The sequence below is a fragment of the Malus domestica genome, chromosome 02 (assembly GCF_042453785.1).
Source record: "Malus domestica chromosome 02, GDT2T_hap1".
Classification (NCBI taxonomy): Eukaryota; Viridiplantae; Streptophyta; class Magnoliopsida; order Rosales; family Rosaceae; genus Malus; species Malus domestica.
Genome location: NC_091662.1, coordinates 34,657,346 through 34,676,255, shown reverse-complemented (window position 1 = coordinate 34,676,255; position 18,910 = coordinate 34,657,346). Strand labels below are relative to the sequence as shown.

The 18,910-nt window shown below is 40.4% G+C and overlaps 1 protein-coding gene and 1 pseudogene across 1 annotated transcript; both read right to left on the bottom strand.

Annotated features, from left to right (window-relative positions):
• Positions 1-4,507: 4,507 nt before the first annotated feature.
• LOC103412178 (subtilisin-like protease SBT4.4) lies at positions 4,508-7,315 on the bottom strand. Its single transcript, XM_008350780.3, has 2 exons — positions 6,847-7,315; positions 4,508-6,320 (listed from the first exon to the last, which is right to left on the bottom strand). Exons 1-2 carry the CDS (start codon positions 7,313-7,315, stop codon positions 4,576-4,578), a joined length of 2,214 nt encoding a protein of 737 aa, XP_008349002.2. The 3' UTR covers positions 4,508-4,575.
• A 1,014-nt stretch (positions 7,316-8,329) lies between these two features.
• LOC103412159 (uncharacterized) lies at positions 8,330-14,724 on the bottom strand (annotated as a pseudogene).
• Between the last annotated feature and the right edge of the window lie 4,186 nt (positions 14,725-18,910).

Genomic DNA, 18,910 nt, shown 5'->3' with positions numbered 1-18,910 from the left:
TGGCAACTAAGTACTGTGAGTGGACCCTTCTAAAATTACATGATTTTATAGTTTAATTGCATAAATGATTAGCATGCCTACGAGTTTATGATTTGATTTATATCAATCATGTTTACTGAATTTATTGATTATCGTCTCGTGTTTTGGTGAGGAATTAATTGTTAGCCTATTTTGAGCTATATTTTAATATATCGTATTTTCTATAAAAACCATGAATTGGTAGACTATCTGATAGATGACGATAGGATGCTAGAACATGTTTTTGAACCCTCTTTATAGTGTAGACGATGATCGGTAATCTATGCTATGAAGTGGTTATTTATGAGATGTGTAAATATTTGTGCGTACCTAGTAGACACTATGCCGTATGGGGCGAGGATCTGGTGTTGGCATTTAGGCCAGGAGAAATAATCCCTAGCTACGGGCTGAGGGACACGAAGAGGCATTGGGCCGGGTGGTAGTTATCTCTGGCTACGGGCGCAGAGACTTAGGTGCAGGCATTGGGCCGGGAGTTATATTTATTCGGTGATCCTACTAGCAGCACACCGCGTTTACGAGACGATTTATGATGCGTTTACTGTTTTGATTTCCGCGATGAGTTTCCGCGATATGGCTTTTGAGATATTTTTGGCATGCTAGGATTTTTATTAAATCCATCACTTATTATGCTAGTAGTTTTCATTATATAACTTTGGGGGTTAGTATGTTTATAATTGTTTTATTATTATTATATATATAAACTTGGTCCACTCACCTTTGTTTTGCGCCCCCATTCAGGACTTAGAATCAAGGAACCTAATCCCGGCGTGAAGACACTTCCGCAGCAGTATCTTCGGATCCTCTCGATGTAGGACCCACTTCTTTATTCATTCAATTATATCTTAATTCTTTTTAGTGATTAGGTTTAGTTGTATGCTCTGAACACATTCCTAAAATTGTTAAACTCCTTGTATTTTAAATTTCTAACCCGTATTTATTTCTTATTCTTAGCTTTTGTATCAATTAATGGCTTTCGTCACCCTCGGGTGTCGGCCAACACGTGTCTATCCTGGTATTCGGAGAATATCAGGGTCGGAGCGTGTCAGCGCACGTGGGTGCGAGGCTTGGGCTCGGCTCGGCAACACATTGGGCTCGCGTTAGATTTGGACTGCACGAGCCGGTTTGCCTTGGGCTTGGAGTGACATGGCTTGGGCCAAGGCCTTGGTGCAACAGGCCTTAAATGGCACGACAAGCTTGGATGACACGGCTTAGGCAGTGGTGGTGGCGCCATAGACCTCACCGCGGGTGGCTACCATGGTGGCCACAGCAGTGGTTGCCATAATGGAGCCTCGTGGTGGTGGTGCCGCTCCACTTATTGTCACGTTTAGCCTTGTGGATTGTTGTGGTCCCATCTCTTGGATGCGAGAGTCTTCTAGAGTGTGTGACTCAACTCTCAATGAAAACACCAATTTGTGGATGCAAATTTCTTTCTCCTTGTTCTTAAACAAAATTGCACCTACAAAACAAATAACACCTTAGGTCAAAGCCAAGAGCCTCACGTGCCCACGATGAATTGGGGTGGGGGGGGGCTTTAGTCGAAGAACCTCCGATGCCAAAGTTAGAATTTTGAAGGAAAAATGTTTGGAGAATTTAGAGAATTTTGGCAAGAGAATTGTAAGTAGTTTTTGGAGAGAATGGAGAGCTATTTATAGGGATATGGTTGGCTCTATTAGGAGAATAGGGACCGGCCATTTGGGGTATTTTTTGGGTGTAATTTGTAGTTAATTAGCCATTAATAGATTAATTAGGTAATAAATCCATTAATTGACTAATTAACATAATTTGAAAGAAATAATTTAGGAGTTACCTTGTGGGGAGGATTTGATAAGGATGGATGAAATAGGTTTTGAATTGTTACCTATATTGAGCATTTTTGACTTGTTTGAGGGATGATTGTCCGCTGCTAGCGCGTAGGAATCTCGATATGCTTTAAGGGTATTTTTGTCTATTTTTATCCAAAAATCCACGCGTCGCCTTGTGATTATTTTTGACTCCACAGATTGATCAAGTGGAGTTGATTTGTCCATTATATATTAGTCAGGGCCAGTTTTATGCAGATACTTGCTTTGATCTATTATATGTAGAAGTTGTTGGTCGAATGCAAAAGGCTGATACGCTTATTAAGTACCTTTTCTATTGTATATATGTATGGATATATGTGTATTGTTAAAGAAGCATGTTGATAATCAGTGTTTATACTTTTTGTATGCTTATACTCTCCACTGACATTATATACATACATATATATATACATACATACATACATACATATATATATATATATATATATATGTGTGTGTGTGTGTGTGTGTGTGGAACGAAGCATATGTTAGAGTACATAGTACTGATTACTCATATTGCATATATGTATAGTAATGACAAAGCTTTTATGTAACTATTAAGTGTTTTGAGTACGTCATTTCTATTTTAAACCAAAATGACATTTGAATTAGTAGTGTGGAATTAGCAAGCTTAAGTGTGTTGTCTAGGATTAAAGTTCATAGTGTGTTGTCTAGGATTAAAGTTCATGTCATGCTTTTTAGTAATTGCTTACGCTTGTGAATAGGAGTTGCTTACATTTGTCCTACCAAATTTATATCTGAAGGTAGATTCTGGTAACAATGGTGTTGCTTTTAATGTTTCATTTCCAAAATTTCTACAAAGTAGACTACGTGATTTACGTCATTGGCGACGATTCTTTGATACAATTATTAGTTTATATATATTAGAGAGTGATGGGTGGATCTATGCGTCATGAAATTGAACACTTAACCCTTCCTGGAGGTTGGAGGTTGGATCTACCTTACTCAACTCTTCAGCCAATTTCTTTTAAATTACCATTGTCTTATATCAGTGTTATTATTTGAATTATGAGTTGTACTAAAATAATGTCTATACTAGGCATGTTTAATGAGTCACTTCATTGCTTAGTAATATCCATTATTGGTGTGTGTTACTATTTGTTCATGCTTTTATAAATTGGATTGAGTTCGGGTGTTCCTAGAATCCTACCTGTTTAAAAAGCTATTAATTAATTTATACCCATTTTGTTTCATAAGCAATGAATGCTAGAGATTTAGATTCAGTAAACCTTAGTGATGAGTCTATGGAGATTATAATGGGAAAGATCTTGGAAGTGAAAGTATAGACAATACAAATACGAGTCTTGCAAAGAAAAAGTTTAGAGCAATCAATTTAGGTAAGCGAAAATATACTTAAAAGAAAAATACGTTTTTATGTTTTGGATGTGACAATATGGTATGTATATACTTATTTAGTATTATGTTTTCATTTGATTATTTATTGGTTTAAAATATATTTTCCTTAACAAGTAACAGGTCGGGTCATATTACTTGTTAATATTATCAGGTCGATTTCGGGTCCGGTCATTTTACCTGTTTATTTTAATAGATGTTACACGACACAACCCGTTAAGATATCGGGTATGACATGAAAATGACACGAACATGGAAAACACAATACGAATGCCAGGTCTGGATGATGCTAGCGAGGCTAAATTTTTTAAACAAAATTTGCAAACCAAATGATGTAGTTGTTGATGATTGGATTATTACTTTAGTGTTGATAATGTGCTTATTTCTTATTGGTGACACATCATTTTGTTTAAAATTTTGGTCTCCTTAGCATTACCTTTTTTCTTTTAATCGGTCTCCTTGTCTTAACTCCCTTTTTTATTTTCCAATTTGTGTTGCATCTTTAATAAAAATAATAATCAATTTAACGTCCTTCTTACAGAAAAACCGTATAACCAAAAGAACAATATTGGCAACAAAAAATAAATAAAAATAAAATAAAAAAAACTGAACCTTGAGATTAGACTTTGTGCAAAACCGATGGACTTGACTTCTAAGATTCATATAGCCGACCTCATTTATGGAATAAAGTTTTGTTGTTGTTTTAACTTTTAAGATTATTTTGGAAGAAACTTTAATTTATAGTGAAGTGGTCCAATGGAAAGAGGGAGTTATGGGCTATTTCTCCATCGATAATTTTTTGGTTGGTTGCTGACAAAAAAATGTAGGATAAGAGAATAATAGAAATTAAAGTTCAACATTTTTGTTTTCATTAGGTTTAGCGAATTGGTTTAGTTGGGATAATTTATCACCATGGAATAAAAGAGAGTACTTGTTTCAATTTCTATTGAAAAACTTTTTCTCTAAAAGTAGAACCTTATGCATATCTTTGAAGATGAATTGGTACTCAGATTTTACAAGAAATTAATGCATATTTTTTAGTTTTTCCAGTCAAATGAAAATCCATGAATCAAATATCGAGGGGTTAGAATTCAGGGACACACACTTTTGAATAAAGAAGACGGGAACATTACATAGGAGCATTTTTGTCACAGGAACGAACAGGTAGGAAAATGTGTACGCCAAAGGTCGGAGATAATGCCTACGGTGGGCAGATCCCCTCACTGAACAGATTATTTTTTTTTACAGCTCTTCATAAATATTATAATCTTAGAAGTGATGAAAATTGATGAACATTTTTGTGTGAATAATACTATCTGAATTAAATTCTGACACTCTGTACACTGCGTACAATAACTGGACTTCTAACAGTATGAGTTCCATCGGACCAAACCAGTGACGCAGACAGATGTGATCCGCTCGGAAAATCTTTTCCAACAACGGTCACAGTAAAAGCCTTCTCCTCATTCAAGGACTTGAACGAAAGAACTTCAGGAGTCACTTTGATGTCAACTTCCGTAGTTGGTAGGAATCTTGCCTTCGAATTTGTGAGGATTTTAGCCTTGAAAGTAGAGTTTGTGAGGCCAACATTTTTAACTGTTCTGCTGAATTTAATCGCAAATGATTCCATTGGTGTAACATTAGCAGCTATTGAAGGATAATTGAGATCCTTTGATGATCCTTTCTCAGAGCCTGTAGGACAGGTGCTGTTATCTCCTGATATAAGTATAACTTTGGCCTCATCCAAGATTGAGCAGAGCAACTTTATGTAATCGCCTCTAGAAGTTTCGAACACAAGCCCAGGATCAACAGCCTTGAGAGGATTGATATGTCCAGAACCATAAGCAAATTCACCAGGATAATAATAGTCAGTATTATTCATGAGCCAAGCTGTAGTCATAAGAGATGATTTGATGGCTGCCGGAGACCAATCTGGGTGGAATGTTCTTATATATGCAGCAGCACCAGCAGCATGGGGGCAAGCCATGGAGGTTCCAGATAGTAAGCTGTATTTTACATGCCTTTTGTCTTTAGGGGAACCTGTGACACCAACGACAGGTGAAAATGCAGCCAAAATATCAACCCCCGGGGCTGTTATATCTGGCTTGATAATTTCAGGTAGAATAAAATTAGGCCCCCGCGAAGAGAAGGAAGCAACAATAGGTGCAGCAAGATCTTTTATGGCTTCACTTTTCAGTATGTTCGCCCGAGGTTTGGCTGTGGAGTTGAGGTAGGAAACGAGAATTAAATAATCTTCAACGTTAATAGTTGCTGCGGGTAGTGGGACAATGAAAGAAACATCAGGTGCAGAACTGATTGTAATTGCACCTATTGCACCGACTTGATGAGCCACAATACTGCCACCCTCACGAAGACATACCACAATCTTTCCCTTAACTAATTCAGGGTCTAGGCAGGCTGCTTTACAATCCGAGCATTGACTTGACGCATTTTTTCCTTCTATCAACGGAAAACTTGTTCCATTTAATTTGAAAGCATTCACTGAATTTCCGACAAGCGTCCTTCCATTTCCAAGAACAGCCTTGTCAATTATCCGACGATCTGTGCTACTTGCTGCAACTGTAAGAATCCATGGTGCTACACTTGATACAGAACCCTCTTGAGGGCCGTTATTGCCTGCAGAATGCAAGGTAAGTATCCCTTTCTCCATTGCATGAAAAGCACCGATTGCAATAGGATCCTGCTCGAAAGGAGGTGTAAAATCGGTTCCAACTGAAATTGTAATGATGTCAACTCCATCGGCGATGGCGTCATCAAAAGCAGCCAAGAGCCCATCTGTATTGCACCCGTTAGAACCGCAAACTTTGTATGTAGCAATTCTAGCTAAGGGAACGCCTCCTCTTGCGGTGCCTTGTGCTATTCCATAAAAGCTCACACCCTTTACGGGGTTCCCTGCTGCAGTTGAGGCAGTATGAGTTCCATGACCAACATCATCTCTGGCCGTGGAATTAGTGTAAAATCGAGCTCCAATGATCTTGTTGTTGCAAGTGAAATTTTTGCCTCCTTGACAAGCACCTTTCCACTTCTTGGGAGCAGGACCAAAACCTTTATTGGAAGAAGCATCAATCATGTTCCAAGTCATATCTTTTGTTAAAATGCATGCATGAAATAAACATGTTGGATGACTAGTGAAGTTAGGCTAGTCAACATTCTTTGTGTAAATTAGGCAAGTTAGGCAAGTTAGGCTTATGTTATCTTTCTTTCCATATATATATGTTTCATCTTGTAATTGTTTTGATATGAAATATACATCCAAAATTCAACATGGTATCAGAGCCAGGAGGCGGGCCCGTACTGCCACGTGATTGGGTGGGTCCCCTTTGGCCCCGCGCGATTGTCCACGTAGGCCAAAGATGCCACGTGTTTGGGTGGGTCCCCATTGGCCCCGCGTGATTGGGTGAGTCCCGACATGGCTCCACGTGGTTGCCGATGTGTGGAAATTCACGTGTGACCCATAAGTGGGGTCTCACGTGCGGGGGAGTGTTGGAACCCTTAGTCCCGCATTGGACAGGGGGAGAAGAAAATAGAATAAACGGTTCAGATATGAAATATACATCCAAAATTCAACAACCTTTGTCTTTAAAGCTCTCCGATTCAGGCCAGATTCCACTGTCGATCACACCAATAATGACATCACTCTCGACAGTACGGTTTCGTTTGATATTCTCATTGAACCCGATAAAGTCCCAAGATCTTGTTGTTTGGGGTTTGTAACTCGTGCTTGGAAACACAGAGACAACTTCCTTCATGTTAGCAAGCCTTTCTCTTTCTTGCTCAGTGAGCTTGGCAGCAAATCCGTTGAAGCTCCTTTTGTAGGTTCTTACCAATAGATTTGAAGCAGAGCTGCTCTCCACGACGCTTTCGAGAATGTCAATGTGGTGAGACAACGGCGAGAATAACTCATCCTTAGGAAGTGATCCCAAGTAGACAATGTATGTCTTTCTATCTTCCTGATCAATGGCTCTACACGGTAAGCTCACAGAGAGTATGAGAATAGTGGAGAAAGCACAAGAAACCAATAGAGCTCCGTGCTTTGCCATTGTTTTGTTTCGATGCTGAAGATCGTAACCAGTGCTGAGTATTTTATAGTTGGATGGACAACAAAAATCTCATTTGCATTAACATCCAGATTCTCTTACCTTTTAACGTTGAATACATATTTTCGAGTAGATTTTATCCCTTTGAACGCAATTTCCATGGCCGTGAAATTAATTTCTTTCCATGCAGGATGAACAAATTCCAAATGTTTAATTTTGGAATAGATTTTATACAATTTTGATTTGTCAACCTATATTGTACGAAATCTTTCTTTTAATTCTTGTTTTCCAAAAGCCATAATTCAATGAATAAATTTTCCTTTCCAATTCCATTTTAATTAGAATCACACAGGATCATATCGTATGCTGCCAACCTGAACAAAGTTATCTGAATTACAGCTGTATGGATTCACGAGGCATCCAAATCCTCTCCTGTTGATTGTTAAGATCCTTTATATTTGTTATGCTGCTATTTCCTTATATTCGACACTGCCATATTGACTAGAGTGGATGTATGCATCAAATTTGTCCCCACTTAGAGTCTAGTATCATCCTTTGAACAAACAAAAAACAATGTATTGTTCCCCGCTTCTATGCATGCAATTAAGTTTTTACTTATCAACCCTAAAAAAAAATTGAAGCTAAATTAAAAGACTCTTAACCCTGAACCTGAAAATTTTAACCCCTACATGGCTACACCTAAAACCACGTCATTGCACAGGATCCTATTTCTCTTATTTACCTTTTTCTCCTTGACGCAACTCATATTCAGATTTATAAAGGGCATTGTTATTAGCACTCAAAAATTCTTATTATGTTCTCCAAATTTTCTATATTTAAAAATAAAATACAATTATAGGAGTGCAAAACGAGTTTTTTTAAGTGCCAAATAACAGTTCGCATAAAAAATGTACATTCTTTTTTAGTGGTTCTTAATAATAAAATCAAAGAAGTTCTGAATAGTTTCCTAGGTTTGCAACAAGGAAGTTCTGAATAATAAAAACAATTCCGTTATGATTAAATGTATACACTGTGTACAAGAATTGGACTTGTAGCGGTATGTGTTCCATCAGACCAAACCAGCGATGCAGACACATGTGATGCATCTTGTATATCTTTCCCAACAACGGTCACAGTGAAAGTCTTCTCCTCATTCAAGGACTTGAACGAAAGAACTTCAGGAGTCACTTTGATGTCAACTTTTGAAGTTGGGAGGATTTGGACCTTGTAAGTAGAGTTTGCAAGGCCAACATTTTAAACTGTTCTGTTAAACTCAATCATAAATGGTTTCATTGGGACAACAAAAGCAGCTAGAGAAGGATAGTTGAGATCTTTCGCCGATCCTTTGTCAGAGCCTATAGGACAAGAGCTGTTATCTCCCGATACAAGTCTAACTTTGGCCTCATCCAAGGTTGAGCAGAGCACCCTTATGTAATCAGCTTCAGATGTTTCGTACACAAGGCCCGGATTTATAGCTTTTACAGGATTGATATGTCCAGAACCATGAGCAAATTCACCTGTAGTCATAAGAGATGATTTGATGGCTGCTGCAGACCAATCAGGGTGGAATGCTTGTATATAGGCAGCTGCGCCAGCAGCATGGGGGCAAGACATGGAGGTTCCAGATAATATGCTGTATTTTACATGCCACTTATCTCCAGGGGTATCTGTTACACTAGCAACCGGCGAAATGCAGCTAAAATATCCACTCCCGGGGCACTTAAATCTGGCTTGATAATTTTGCAGGTAAAATTAAATTTGGTCCCCGTGAGGAGCAGCAGCCAACAATTGGTGCAGAAGGATCTTTTACGCCTTCACTATCTAATATCTTGGCTCGAGCATTGTCTGTGGAGCTGAGGTACAACCTGACCACTTCATAATCTTTGGATCTCAATCTGGTTGCAGGCAATGGGACAATAAAAGCAACATCATTTCTCAGAACATCCCTTATAATTGAACCTTCTGCACCAGCTCGATGAACCTCTTTATGTCCATTGAACTGATCACATAATACGATCTTTCCCTTAACTAAATCACTGTCTAGGCATCCTTCTTCACACATCGTAGCAAGTGATTCCTCGCATTTACTTGACGCATTTTTTATGTATACCAAAGAATAACTTGTCCCGTTAGATGTGAAAGAGTTCACCGAACTCCCAATTAGTGTCCTTCCATTTCCAAGGACAACCTTGTCAACTATTCGGCAATCTGTGCTACTTGCTGCAACTGAAAGTATCCAAGATGCTGCACTTGATACAGTACCCAGGGAAGGACCTTGGTTGCCTGCAGATTGTGCGGTTAGTATCCCTTTCTGCATTGCATGAAAGATCCAATTGCTATAGTGTCCCGGTCAAAATCAGAGGCAATATTGCGTCCAACTGAAATTGTAATGATGTCAACTCCATCTGCAATAGCGTCATCAAAAGCAGCCAAGATCCCATCCATAGCACACTCATCAGAACCACAAAATTTATATTCAGCAATTCTCGCTGAGGGAATGCCTCTTCTTGCAGTGCCTTGGGCCATTCCATAAAAACTCACACCCTTTACGGGGTTCCCTGCTGTGGTTGATGCAGTGTGAGTTCCATGACCAACCTCATCTCTAGCTGTGGACTCAATGTAAAATCGAGCTCCAATGATCTTGTTGCATGTGAATTTTTTGCCTCCTTCACAAACTCCTTTCCACTGGAGCAGGACCAAAACCTTCATTTTTAAAGCTCTCCGTTTCAGGCCAGATTCCACTGTCGATCACACCAATAACAACATCACTTTTGGCAGAAGAGTTTCGTTTGATCTTCTCATTGAGCCCGATGAAATTCCAAGATCTTGTTCTTTGAAGCTTGTAAGTTGTGCTCGGAAACACAGAGACAACTCCCTTTGTGTTAGCAAGCCTTTCTCTTTCTTGGTCAGTGAGCTTGGCAACGAATCCGTTGAAGCTCCTTTTGTAGCTTCTCATCAAGAAATTTGTAGCAGAGCTGCTCTATACAACGCTTTCGAGAATACCAATGTGGTGACACAATGGCAAAAACACCCCATTGTTAGGAAGTGATCCCTGATACACAATATATGGCTTTCTATCTTCCTGATCAACGGCTTCACATGACAAGTTGCTAGCAAGTAAGAGAATAATGAAGAAAGCATACGAATACAGGAGTGCTCAGTGATTTGCCATTGTTTTTGTTTCGATGATGAAATTCATAAACGGTGAGAACTACTTTATATTGAAATTAGATAGATAATACCTTCTCGTAAGACACTTCTGATAACCAGCTTATTCAATGTATGTATTTACTATCTAGTCAATCAATGTATAAATGTATATATTGATTCAATCTATTACATGTATCCGATGTACCTAGTTATTCAATACACACTACGATTATATAATATATATTACATGTATGTCTTTTTTTATTTATTCTGAATGCATCTTTGTAATTACTAATTACATACCCACATCATTTACTTTCCCAAACCACAATTTCAAGTTCATATAGCATGCATTTTGAGACATGTTCAAAGTTCATAGGACGCGACAAGGCATTATAACATCAATAATTTCTACAGTTGCAAGTTCTTTGAATTTGGTATGTTATTTTCAGGCTAATTAACTACACAGAAGTGTTTAAAGGTACCAAATAAGGAGAAGAGAAAGCAGATATACTAGCTCTCATCATGACAAATAATACGAGAGGGGTTCCTATTTCCATATACCTGTGGTACCGCTGGTGAAATTTAACAACACCGAGTTTTCTAACCACACAATTTTCTCATCCTCAATTGCCAGTTGTTGTAGCTGGCCAATCACTTGGATTCACTGCAAAATCCGCACCAGAAGTGGGAGTATGATCAAGATGAATTTGGAATATTATTTATAAAGAATACTTGTTGAAAGAGCGCTGTTAAATAACGAAGAATCAACGTGACACTACAAGTCTACAACAGTTGTAAAGTAGACATCAGTTGGGCGCAGACATAATTCATTGCACGTTCCAGTTCGTATCTATAAAAGAGAAGATTGAGATACAGTATAGGAAATGGAAATGGCCATTGGATAACTTCCATAAGTTCCAAACTATACTGAGAAGCACTTACAGAAGACTTGTCACTAAAACTAGCTAGTAAAAAGACCCAAACAAAATGAACTGATTGTATCAGCAATTAACTTCCAAGATGATAGCAGCAAAGCAATCAAGTTGCAGAAGCAACAGATTGTTTAGTGCCGAAACAGAAGATGAACACAAAACTGATCGAACAGTAAATTTTAGGATGAAAGCTTAAAATAATGGCCTTCTGATCAATGTCTGTAGATATTATGTGCATTTGCAACTGGTAGTGGCAGGCAAGTTATAACATTGCTAGCCTGAAATTTGCACCATGGTTTGGTTCCAAGAACAGAGTTAACTATGAAGGTAAAAGGGGGACAAGGTATCATGTTCAGATTTCATATCTTGATCTCTTAATATTCAAAAGACAGAAACAGCATAGGTTAAAGATTTTTGTTACCATAGGACTTGTATTAACGAAGATATTTTCTTCTGGATAATCAGTCTCTCGGTTTTGAGTAACAAATGCTCCATGGTTATGGTTTTATTTATCACAGTAACTGAGTAGTAGGTAGGAAAATGTGTCATTACAATAAAAAAATTTCCTAGGTTTGCAACAAAGATGTTATGAAATACAAACAATGCAGTTATGATAAATTGTGTGAGCTGCGTACAAGGATTGGACTTGTAACAGTATGAGTTCCATCGGACCAAACCAGTGGCACAGACACATGTGATGCATCAGGAAAATCTTTCCCAACAACGGTCACAGTGAAAGTTTTCTCCTCATTCCACAACTTGAAGGAAAGAACTTTAGGCGCCACTTTGATTTCAACTTCCATAGTTGGGAGGATTTTGGCCTCGTAAGTGGAGTTTGGAAGGCCAACATTTTTAACTGTTCTGCTAAATTTAATGTTAGATGATTTCAATGGTGTAACAATAGCAGCTAGCGAAGGATAATTGAGATCCTTCACCGATCCTTTGTCAGAGCTTGTCTGACAAGAGCTGTTATCTCCCGATATAAGTCTAACTCTGGCCTCGTCCAAGGTCGAGCAGAGAAACTTTATGTAATCGTCTTTAGAAGTTTCGTAGACAAGACCCGGATGTACAGCCTTTGAAGGATTGATATGTCCAGAACCATAAGCAAATTCACCAGGATAATAATTGTCAGAATTATGCATGGGCCAAGCTGTAGTCATAAGAGACGATTTGATGGCTGCTGGAGACAAGTGTGGGTGGAATGTTCGAACATATGCAGCTGCACCGGCAGCGTGGGGGCAAGACATGGAGGTGCCAGATAGTATGCTGTATTTTACACGCCTCTTGTCTTCTGGGGTATCTGAGAGGACAGGAGCAACGGGTGAAAATGCAGCCAAAATATCTACTCCTGGGGGACTTATATCTGGCCTGATAATTTCAGGTAAAATTATATTTGGTCCCCGTGAGGAGAAGGAAGCAACAATTGGTGCAGCAGGATCTTTTACGCTTTCACTTTTGAATATCTTGGCTCGAGCATCGTCTGTGGAGTTGAGGTAGGACCTCACCACTTCATAGTTTTTGTAGTTTAATCTTGTTGCAGGTAGTGGGACAATAAAAGCAACATCACTTCTCAAAGCATCCCTTAAAATTGAACCTTTCGCACCAGATCGACGAGCCTCTGTATGTCCATTGAGCTGATCACATACTACAATCTTTCCCTTAACTAAATCACTGTCTAGGCATCCTTCTAGACACATCGTAGCAAGCAATTCCTGGCATTTACTTGACGCATCTTTTCCATATACCAAGGGATAACTTGTTCCATTGGTTGTGAAAGTGTTAACCGAACTCCCAATTAGTGTCCTTCCATCTCCAAGAACAACCTTGGTAATGATCCGGTGATCTGTGTTACTTGCTGCAACTGTAAGTATCCAGGGCGCTACACTTGATACAGTACCCAGGTTGGGACATTCGTTGCCTGCAGATTGTGCCGTTAGTATCCCTTTCTTCATTGCATGGAAAGTTCCAATTGCCACAGCATCCTGGTCAAAATCAGCAGCAGTACCACTTCCAACTGAAATTGTAATGATGTCAACTCCATCAGCAATAGCATCGTCAAACGCAGCCAAGATTGCCTCCGAAGAGCACTCGTCATGATTGCAGACTTTATATGCAGCAATTCTTGCAGAGGGAACTCCTCCTCTTGTAGTGCTTGTGCTAGTCCATAAAAGCTCACGTCCTTAACGGGGTTCCCAACTGCTATTGAGGCAGTGTGGGTTCCGTGACCTGCCTCATCCCTCGCCGATGATGAATTGTAATGCCTTGCTCCAATGATCTTGTCATTGCAAGTGAAATTTTTGCCGCCTTCACAAGCACATTTCCACTTCTTGGGAGCAGGACCAAAACCTTTGTCTTTAAAGTTCTCCAATTCAGACCAGATTCCACTGTCGATCACACCAATAATGACATCACTCTCTGTAAGTTTATGAGTATGAATTATGGAAGGAATCAGTTCTTGTGTTTAAGATTGATATGGAAAAGTCTTGGTCAAAAGCCTTAACTTATTTGGTTTCCTTGTGGAATAAGTTTTGTGAGATTCTGAATAATCCTTGTGGGATTAGAACTCGGTAATAGAACATGTTTGGGATTGATATGTTGTATCAATTGTGATGCTTGAATCCTAAGTCTATTCTGATAAGGAATGACAATAGGAGTGCTATAAAAGCTTATGCCACTGCTCTTGCAATATACGGTTATATAGAGTTCCCAGTCCTATTGTCTGGAAGAACCATTGAAATTTGTAAAAGAGGAGAAGGCAATAAGCTGTGAAGTCGCAATGGCTTCTTCATCTGGTTCCAATTCTGCAGGTAAGTTCTCGAGCTTTTCTCATGTTTTTGTTCATCTATTGGTTAAGTGGAGTTGTGATTTAATTGGTTGTATCCATGTTCTTTTGATTGATAAACTGTTAGAGTTTATTCTTACACTCTCGACAGTAGAGTTTCGTTTGATCTTCTCATTGAACCCAATAAAGTCCCAAGACCTTGTTGTTTGAAGTTGGTAGCTTCTGCTCAGAAACACAGAGACGACTCCCTTCATGTTAGCAAGCCTCTCTCTTTCTCGGTCAGTGAGCTTGGCGGCGAATCCATTGAAGCTCCTCTTATAGTTTCTGATGAACAGATTCGAAGCAGAGCTACTCTCCACAACGCTTTCGAGAATACCAATGTGGTGAGACAATGGCGAGAACACCTCATCATTAGGAAGCGATCCCAAGTACACAATGTATGTCTTTCTATCTTCCTGATCGACGGCTTCACTAGCTAAGCTCATGCTGAGAACAAGAACAATGGAGAAAGAATAAAAAACCGGGTGAGCTTCGTGCCCTGGCATTGTTTCGATGCTGAAACCGCAGCCATTGACGAGTACCTTATAGCAAAATGAAGGACAGAAAATTTTCATCTGCATTGGAAAAAGGATTTACACATGGTCTTTATAGATTTGGAAAAAGCGTATGATAGGGTCCCAAGAGACATCCTTTGGAGGATTTTAGAGAAGAAAGGAGTACGAGTAGCATATATCCAAGCTATACAGGATATGTATGAAGGAGCAAAGACTGCCGTAAGAACTCATGAAGGACAAACCGAAAGCTTCCCCATAACTGTAGGATTACATCAAGGCTCATCCTTAAGTCCTTACCTTTTTGCGTTGGTAATGGATGAGTTAACAGGACATATTCAAGATGATATTCCTTGGTGTATGCTTTTCGCAGACGATATAGTGTTGATAGATGAAACTCAGGAAGGGGTAAATGCAAAGCTTAACCTTTGGAGAGAAGTGTTGGAATCTAAAGGTCTTCGCCTAAGCCGATCAAAGACAGAATATATGGAGTGCAAGTTCAGTGCAAATGGAGGCCAAAACGAGTTAGGGGTGAGGATCGGAGATCAAGAAATACCAAAGAGCGACCGTTTTCGTTACCTAGGATCTATCTTGTAAAAGAACGGAGAATTAGATGGAGATCTCAACCATAGAATACAAGCTGAATGGATGAAGTTGAAGAGTGCATCCGGCGTGTTGTGTGACCGCCGTATGCCACTGAAGCTCAAGGGAAAATTTTATAGGATGGCAATAAGGCCGGCGATGCTGTATGGCACAGAATGTTGGGCGGTGAAGCATCAACACGTACACAAAATGGGTGTAGCGGAGATGAGGATGCTTCGTTGGATGTGTGGGCACACGAGAAAGGATAAGATTAGGAATGAGGATATCCGGGGTAAAGTAGGAGTAGCCGAAATTGAAGGAAAGATGAGAGAAAATCGGTTACGGTGGTTTGGACATGTGCAAAGAAGGCCTACTGACGCTCCGATTAGAAGATGCGACTATGAGACAGAGGTTCAGGGCCGAAGGGGTAGAGGAAGACCTAGGAAAACTTTGGAAGAGACCCTAAGAAAAGACTTAGAGTACTTGGATCTAACGGAGGATATGACACAGGACAGAACACAATGGCGTTCTAAGATTCATATAGCCGATCCCACTCAGTGACTTGGATTTTCCAAGTCTCCAACCGAGAAGTTTTCCTCATTCGGGAAATTAAGGGAACACTACCTCAACCTACATGCTCCACTCACAAAGCTTCAACATACAAGCTTCAACAAAAGAAAATTCAAAGAACTTAGTGAAGAAGGCTTTGGTGTATTTAACACAATACGTTGAAATGAAGGAAAGTTTATTTATTGATATCCCCGATAAGTTACAAATATGTACATATACTTGAGTCAAAATAAACAAACAAGAGGGAGCCTTCACAAAGGTTGCTTAAGAGAAGTCTCAGCAGTCGGTAGAGCCCCAGAAAGAGAAGGCATCGGAGGGGGATCATTCGGAGCCTCAGTACTGGACAGAACCCTAGAAGGATGAGGCATTAGAGGTTGATCATTTGGAGCTTCATTACGCGGTACAGCCCCAGAAGACGAAGGCAATAAATGCCTTTGGAACAAACCCACAAATCTCTGATGATCAAGTAAAACCTAACCATCAGATTCCTTCATCTGGTCAAGCTTCCTCTTCATGTTTGTAGCATAGTCATGTGCGAGCCGGTGCAACTGTTTATTCTCATGCTTGAGCCCTCTAATCTCCTGTTTGAGACTCATCACTTCAGCCGCCAATGATTCAACTTGGCGGGTTCGAGCAAATAGGCGTTGGGCCATATTAGACACAGAACCTGCACACTGAACACTAAGAGCCAGAGAATCCTTAACAGCCAACTCATCAGACCGTTTGGAAAGTAGTCTGTTATCTTTGGGAGTGAGAAGGTTCCTGGCCACTACCGCAGCGGTCATATCATTCTTCATCATGGAATCCCCAACGGTAAGAGGACCAGTAGGGGAGACGAATGATGGGCGCCATATGTTGTCTGGAGAAGGCGGGGCTGCCTCTTCAACAAGGTTCAAGTCAAAACGACGGTCGGAGGGGCCAGACATTTTCAAAGGTGTTGAAGAGAGAAGAGGTCGGACAAATCAAGATCTTAGAAGTGCAAGAATGGAGCTTCTATTGGTGGATATTCAAGTGTGCTTTGGAACTTAATGTCAGCCCCTATAAAAATCTGCACTCGATGAAGCTTCAGAAATCGAAGAGGCGCCTGCTCAGAAATCGAAGAGGCGTTTACTTTCTCAAAAGCTAGGTTGCTCAGAGACCACGAGGGTCGATCTCAGAAATCGAAGAGTCGTGTGCTTTCTCAAAAGCTGGGCTGCTCAAAGACCACGAAGGCCGATCTCAGAAATCGAAGAGGCTTGCTTTCTCAAAAGCTGGGCTGCTCAGAGACCACGAGGGCCGATCTCAGAAATCGAAGAGGCACCTACTTTTCCAGCCCTGTCAGCACTTGTCACACGCACACTCAGCTTTGCGGAAATTATGGGCATTCTGTCGAAGATTTCTGGCGAAGTAGAAATCACATGAATCGTACTGTTCAATCACCCACTTCCCACACGTAACAGTAGCTCATGGGTACCACATATAACTCTGCCAAAGTTCTCTGACAAAGTTCTCTGACAAAGTTGAGACACGTGAAGCTTGCAGCTCCCACTACATCACTCTGACCAAGAAGGGTAAAAGATTAGCAAAGAAACAACACTAACAAAGTTTAGACACATAAATTTTGAAGGTCTAGCTACCATATTATTACCCACAAGGGTAAAGAAACAGTACCCCTGCTGGATAATTGGAAAGTTCCGGTGTGTCAACCTCTGTGCTTCGTGGCAAGGTAGACTAGCAAACATGCCCAACCTTTACTCACATTCGAGAAAACACTCCCAACAAGATTGCTTGCTCCAAAATCGAAGAGGCATCGCCCTCCGAATCTCGAGAGCCAGACTCCCAACATGATTACTTTCTCAAAAATCGAAGAGAGGGTAAAGGAACAGTACCACGGTTGGATAATTGGAAAGTCCCTGTGTGTCAACCTCTGTGCTTCGTGGCAAGGTAGACTAGCAAACATGCCCAACCTTTACTCACATTCGAGAAAACACTCCCAACAAGATTGCTTGCTCCAAAATCGAAGAGGCACCGCCCTCCGAATCTCGAGAGCCAGACTCCTAACATGATTACTTTCTCAAAAATCGAAACGAGGGTAAAGGAACAGTACCACTGCTGGATAATTGGAAAGTCCGTGTGTGTCAACCTCTATGCTTCGTGGCAAGGTAGACTAGCAAACATGCCCAACCTTTACTCACATTCGAGAAAACACTCCCAACAAGATTGCTTGCTCCAAAATCGAAGAGGCACCGCCCTCCGAATCTCGAGAGCCAGACTCCCAACATGATTACTGTCTCAAAAATCGAAGACATCGCTCTCCGAATCTCGAGAGCCAGACCCCCAGTAGGATTGCTTTCTCAAAAATCGAAGAGGCATCGTTCTCCGAATCTCGAGAGCCAGATCCCCGACAGGATTGCTTGTTCGAAAACCGAAGAGGCACCACTTTCTCAACTTCAAGAGCTGGATCTCCTTGGATAAAGTTTGTCTGTAATCTTCACACGCAACATCAGCTTTCCAGATACCACAGACCACTTTTTCAAAGTACTTTGACAGAGTTAAAACTTGTGAAGCTGGCAGCTCCCACTACCGTGCTATGACCAAGCAGGGTAAAGGAATAGCATTATTACTTGATGTTAGGGAGACTCCTATATATGTCGACCTCCATCCCCAATGGACATGCAGACCTGCAAAAATGCTCAACCTTCCTCTTATCTGAGAGGGCACTCCCAACGAAGCCTTTCGAAATATTCAGCTTTCTTTCCCCCCGATAATACCTCTGTAAACAAGCTATACTAGAGCAAGAATATCTCATATCATCAGGGTTAAAAGCAAGAGTATCACATATCATGCTTTTTCCCTGTCTTTTCCTTTGGCCTTGTTCTTACCTGCAAGACAAGGAGAAAGAGAGCAATCAGTCAGCATTTGGAATCAAGCTTCCAGCCAGGAACTGACTGCCTGGAACCCCTTACCTGATTACTTACCTGGCATTGCTCTCGAGTACTCATCTTCAACATCTTATGCTTCCAGGGAAGATCCCGCATCTGCCTGAGGA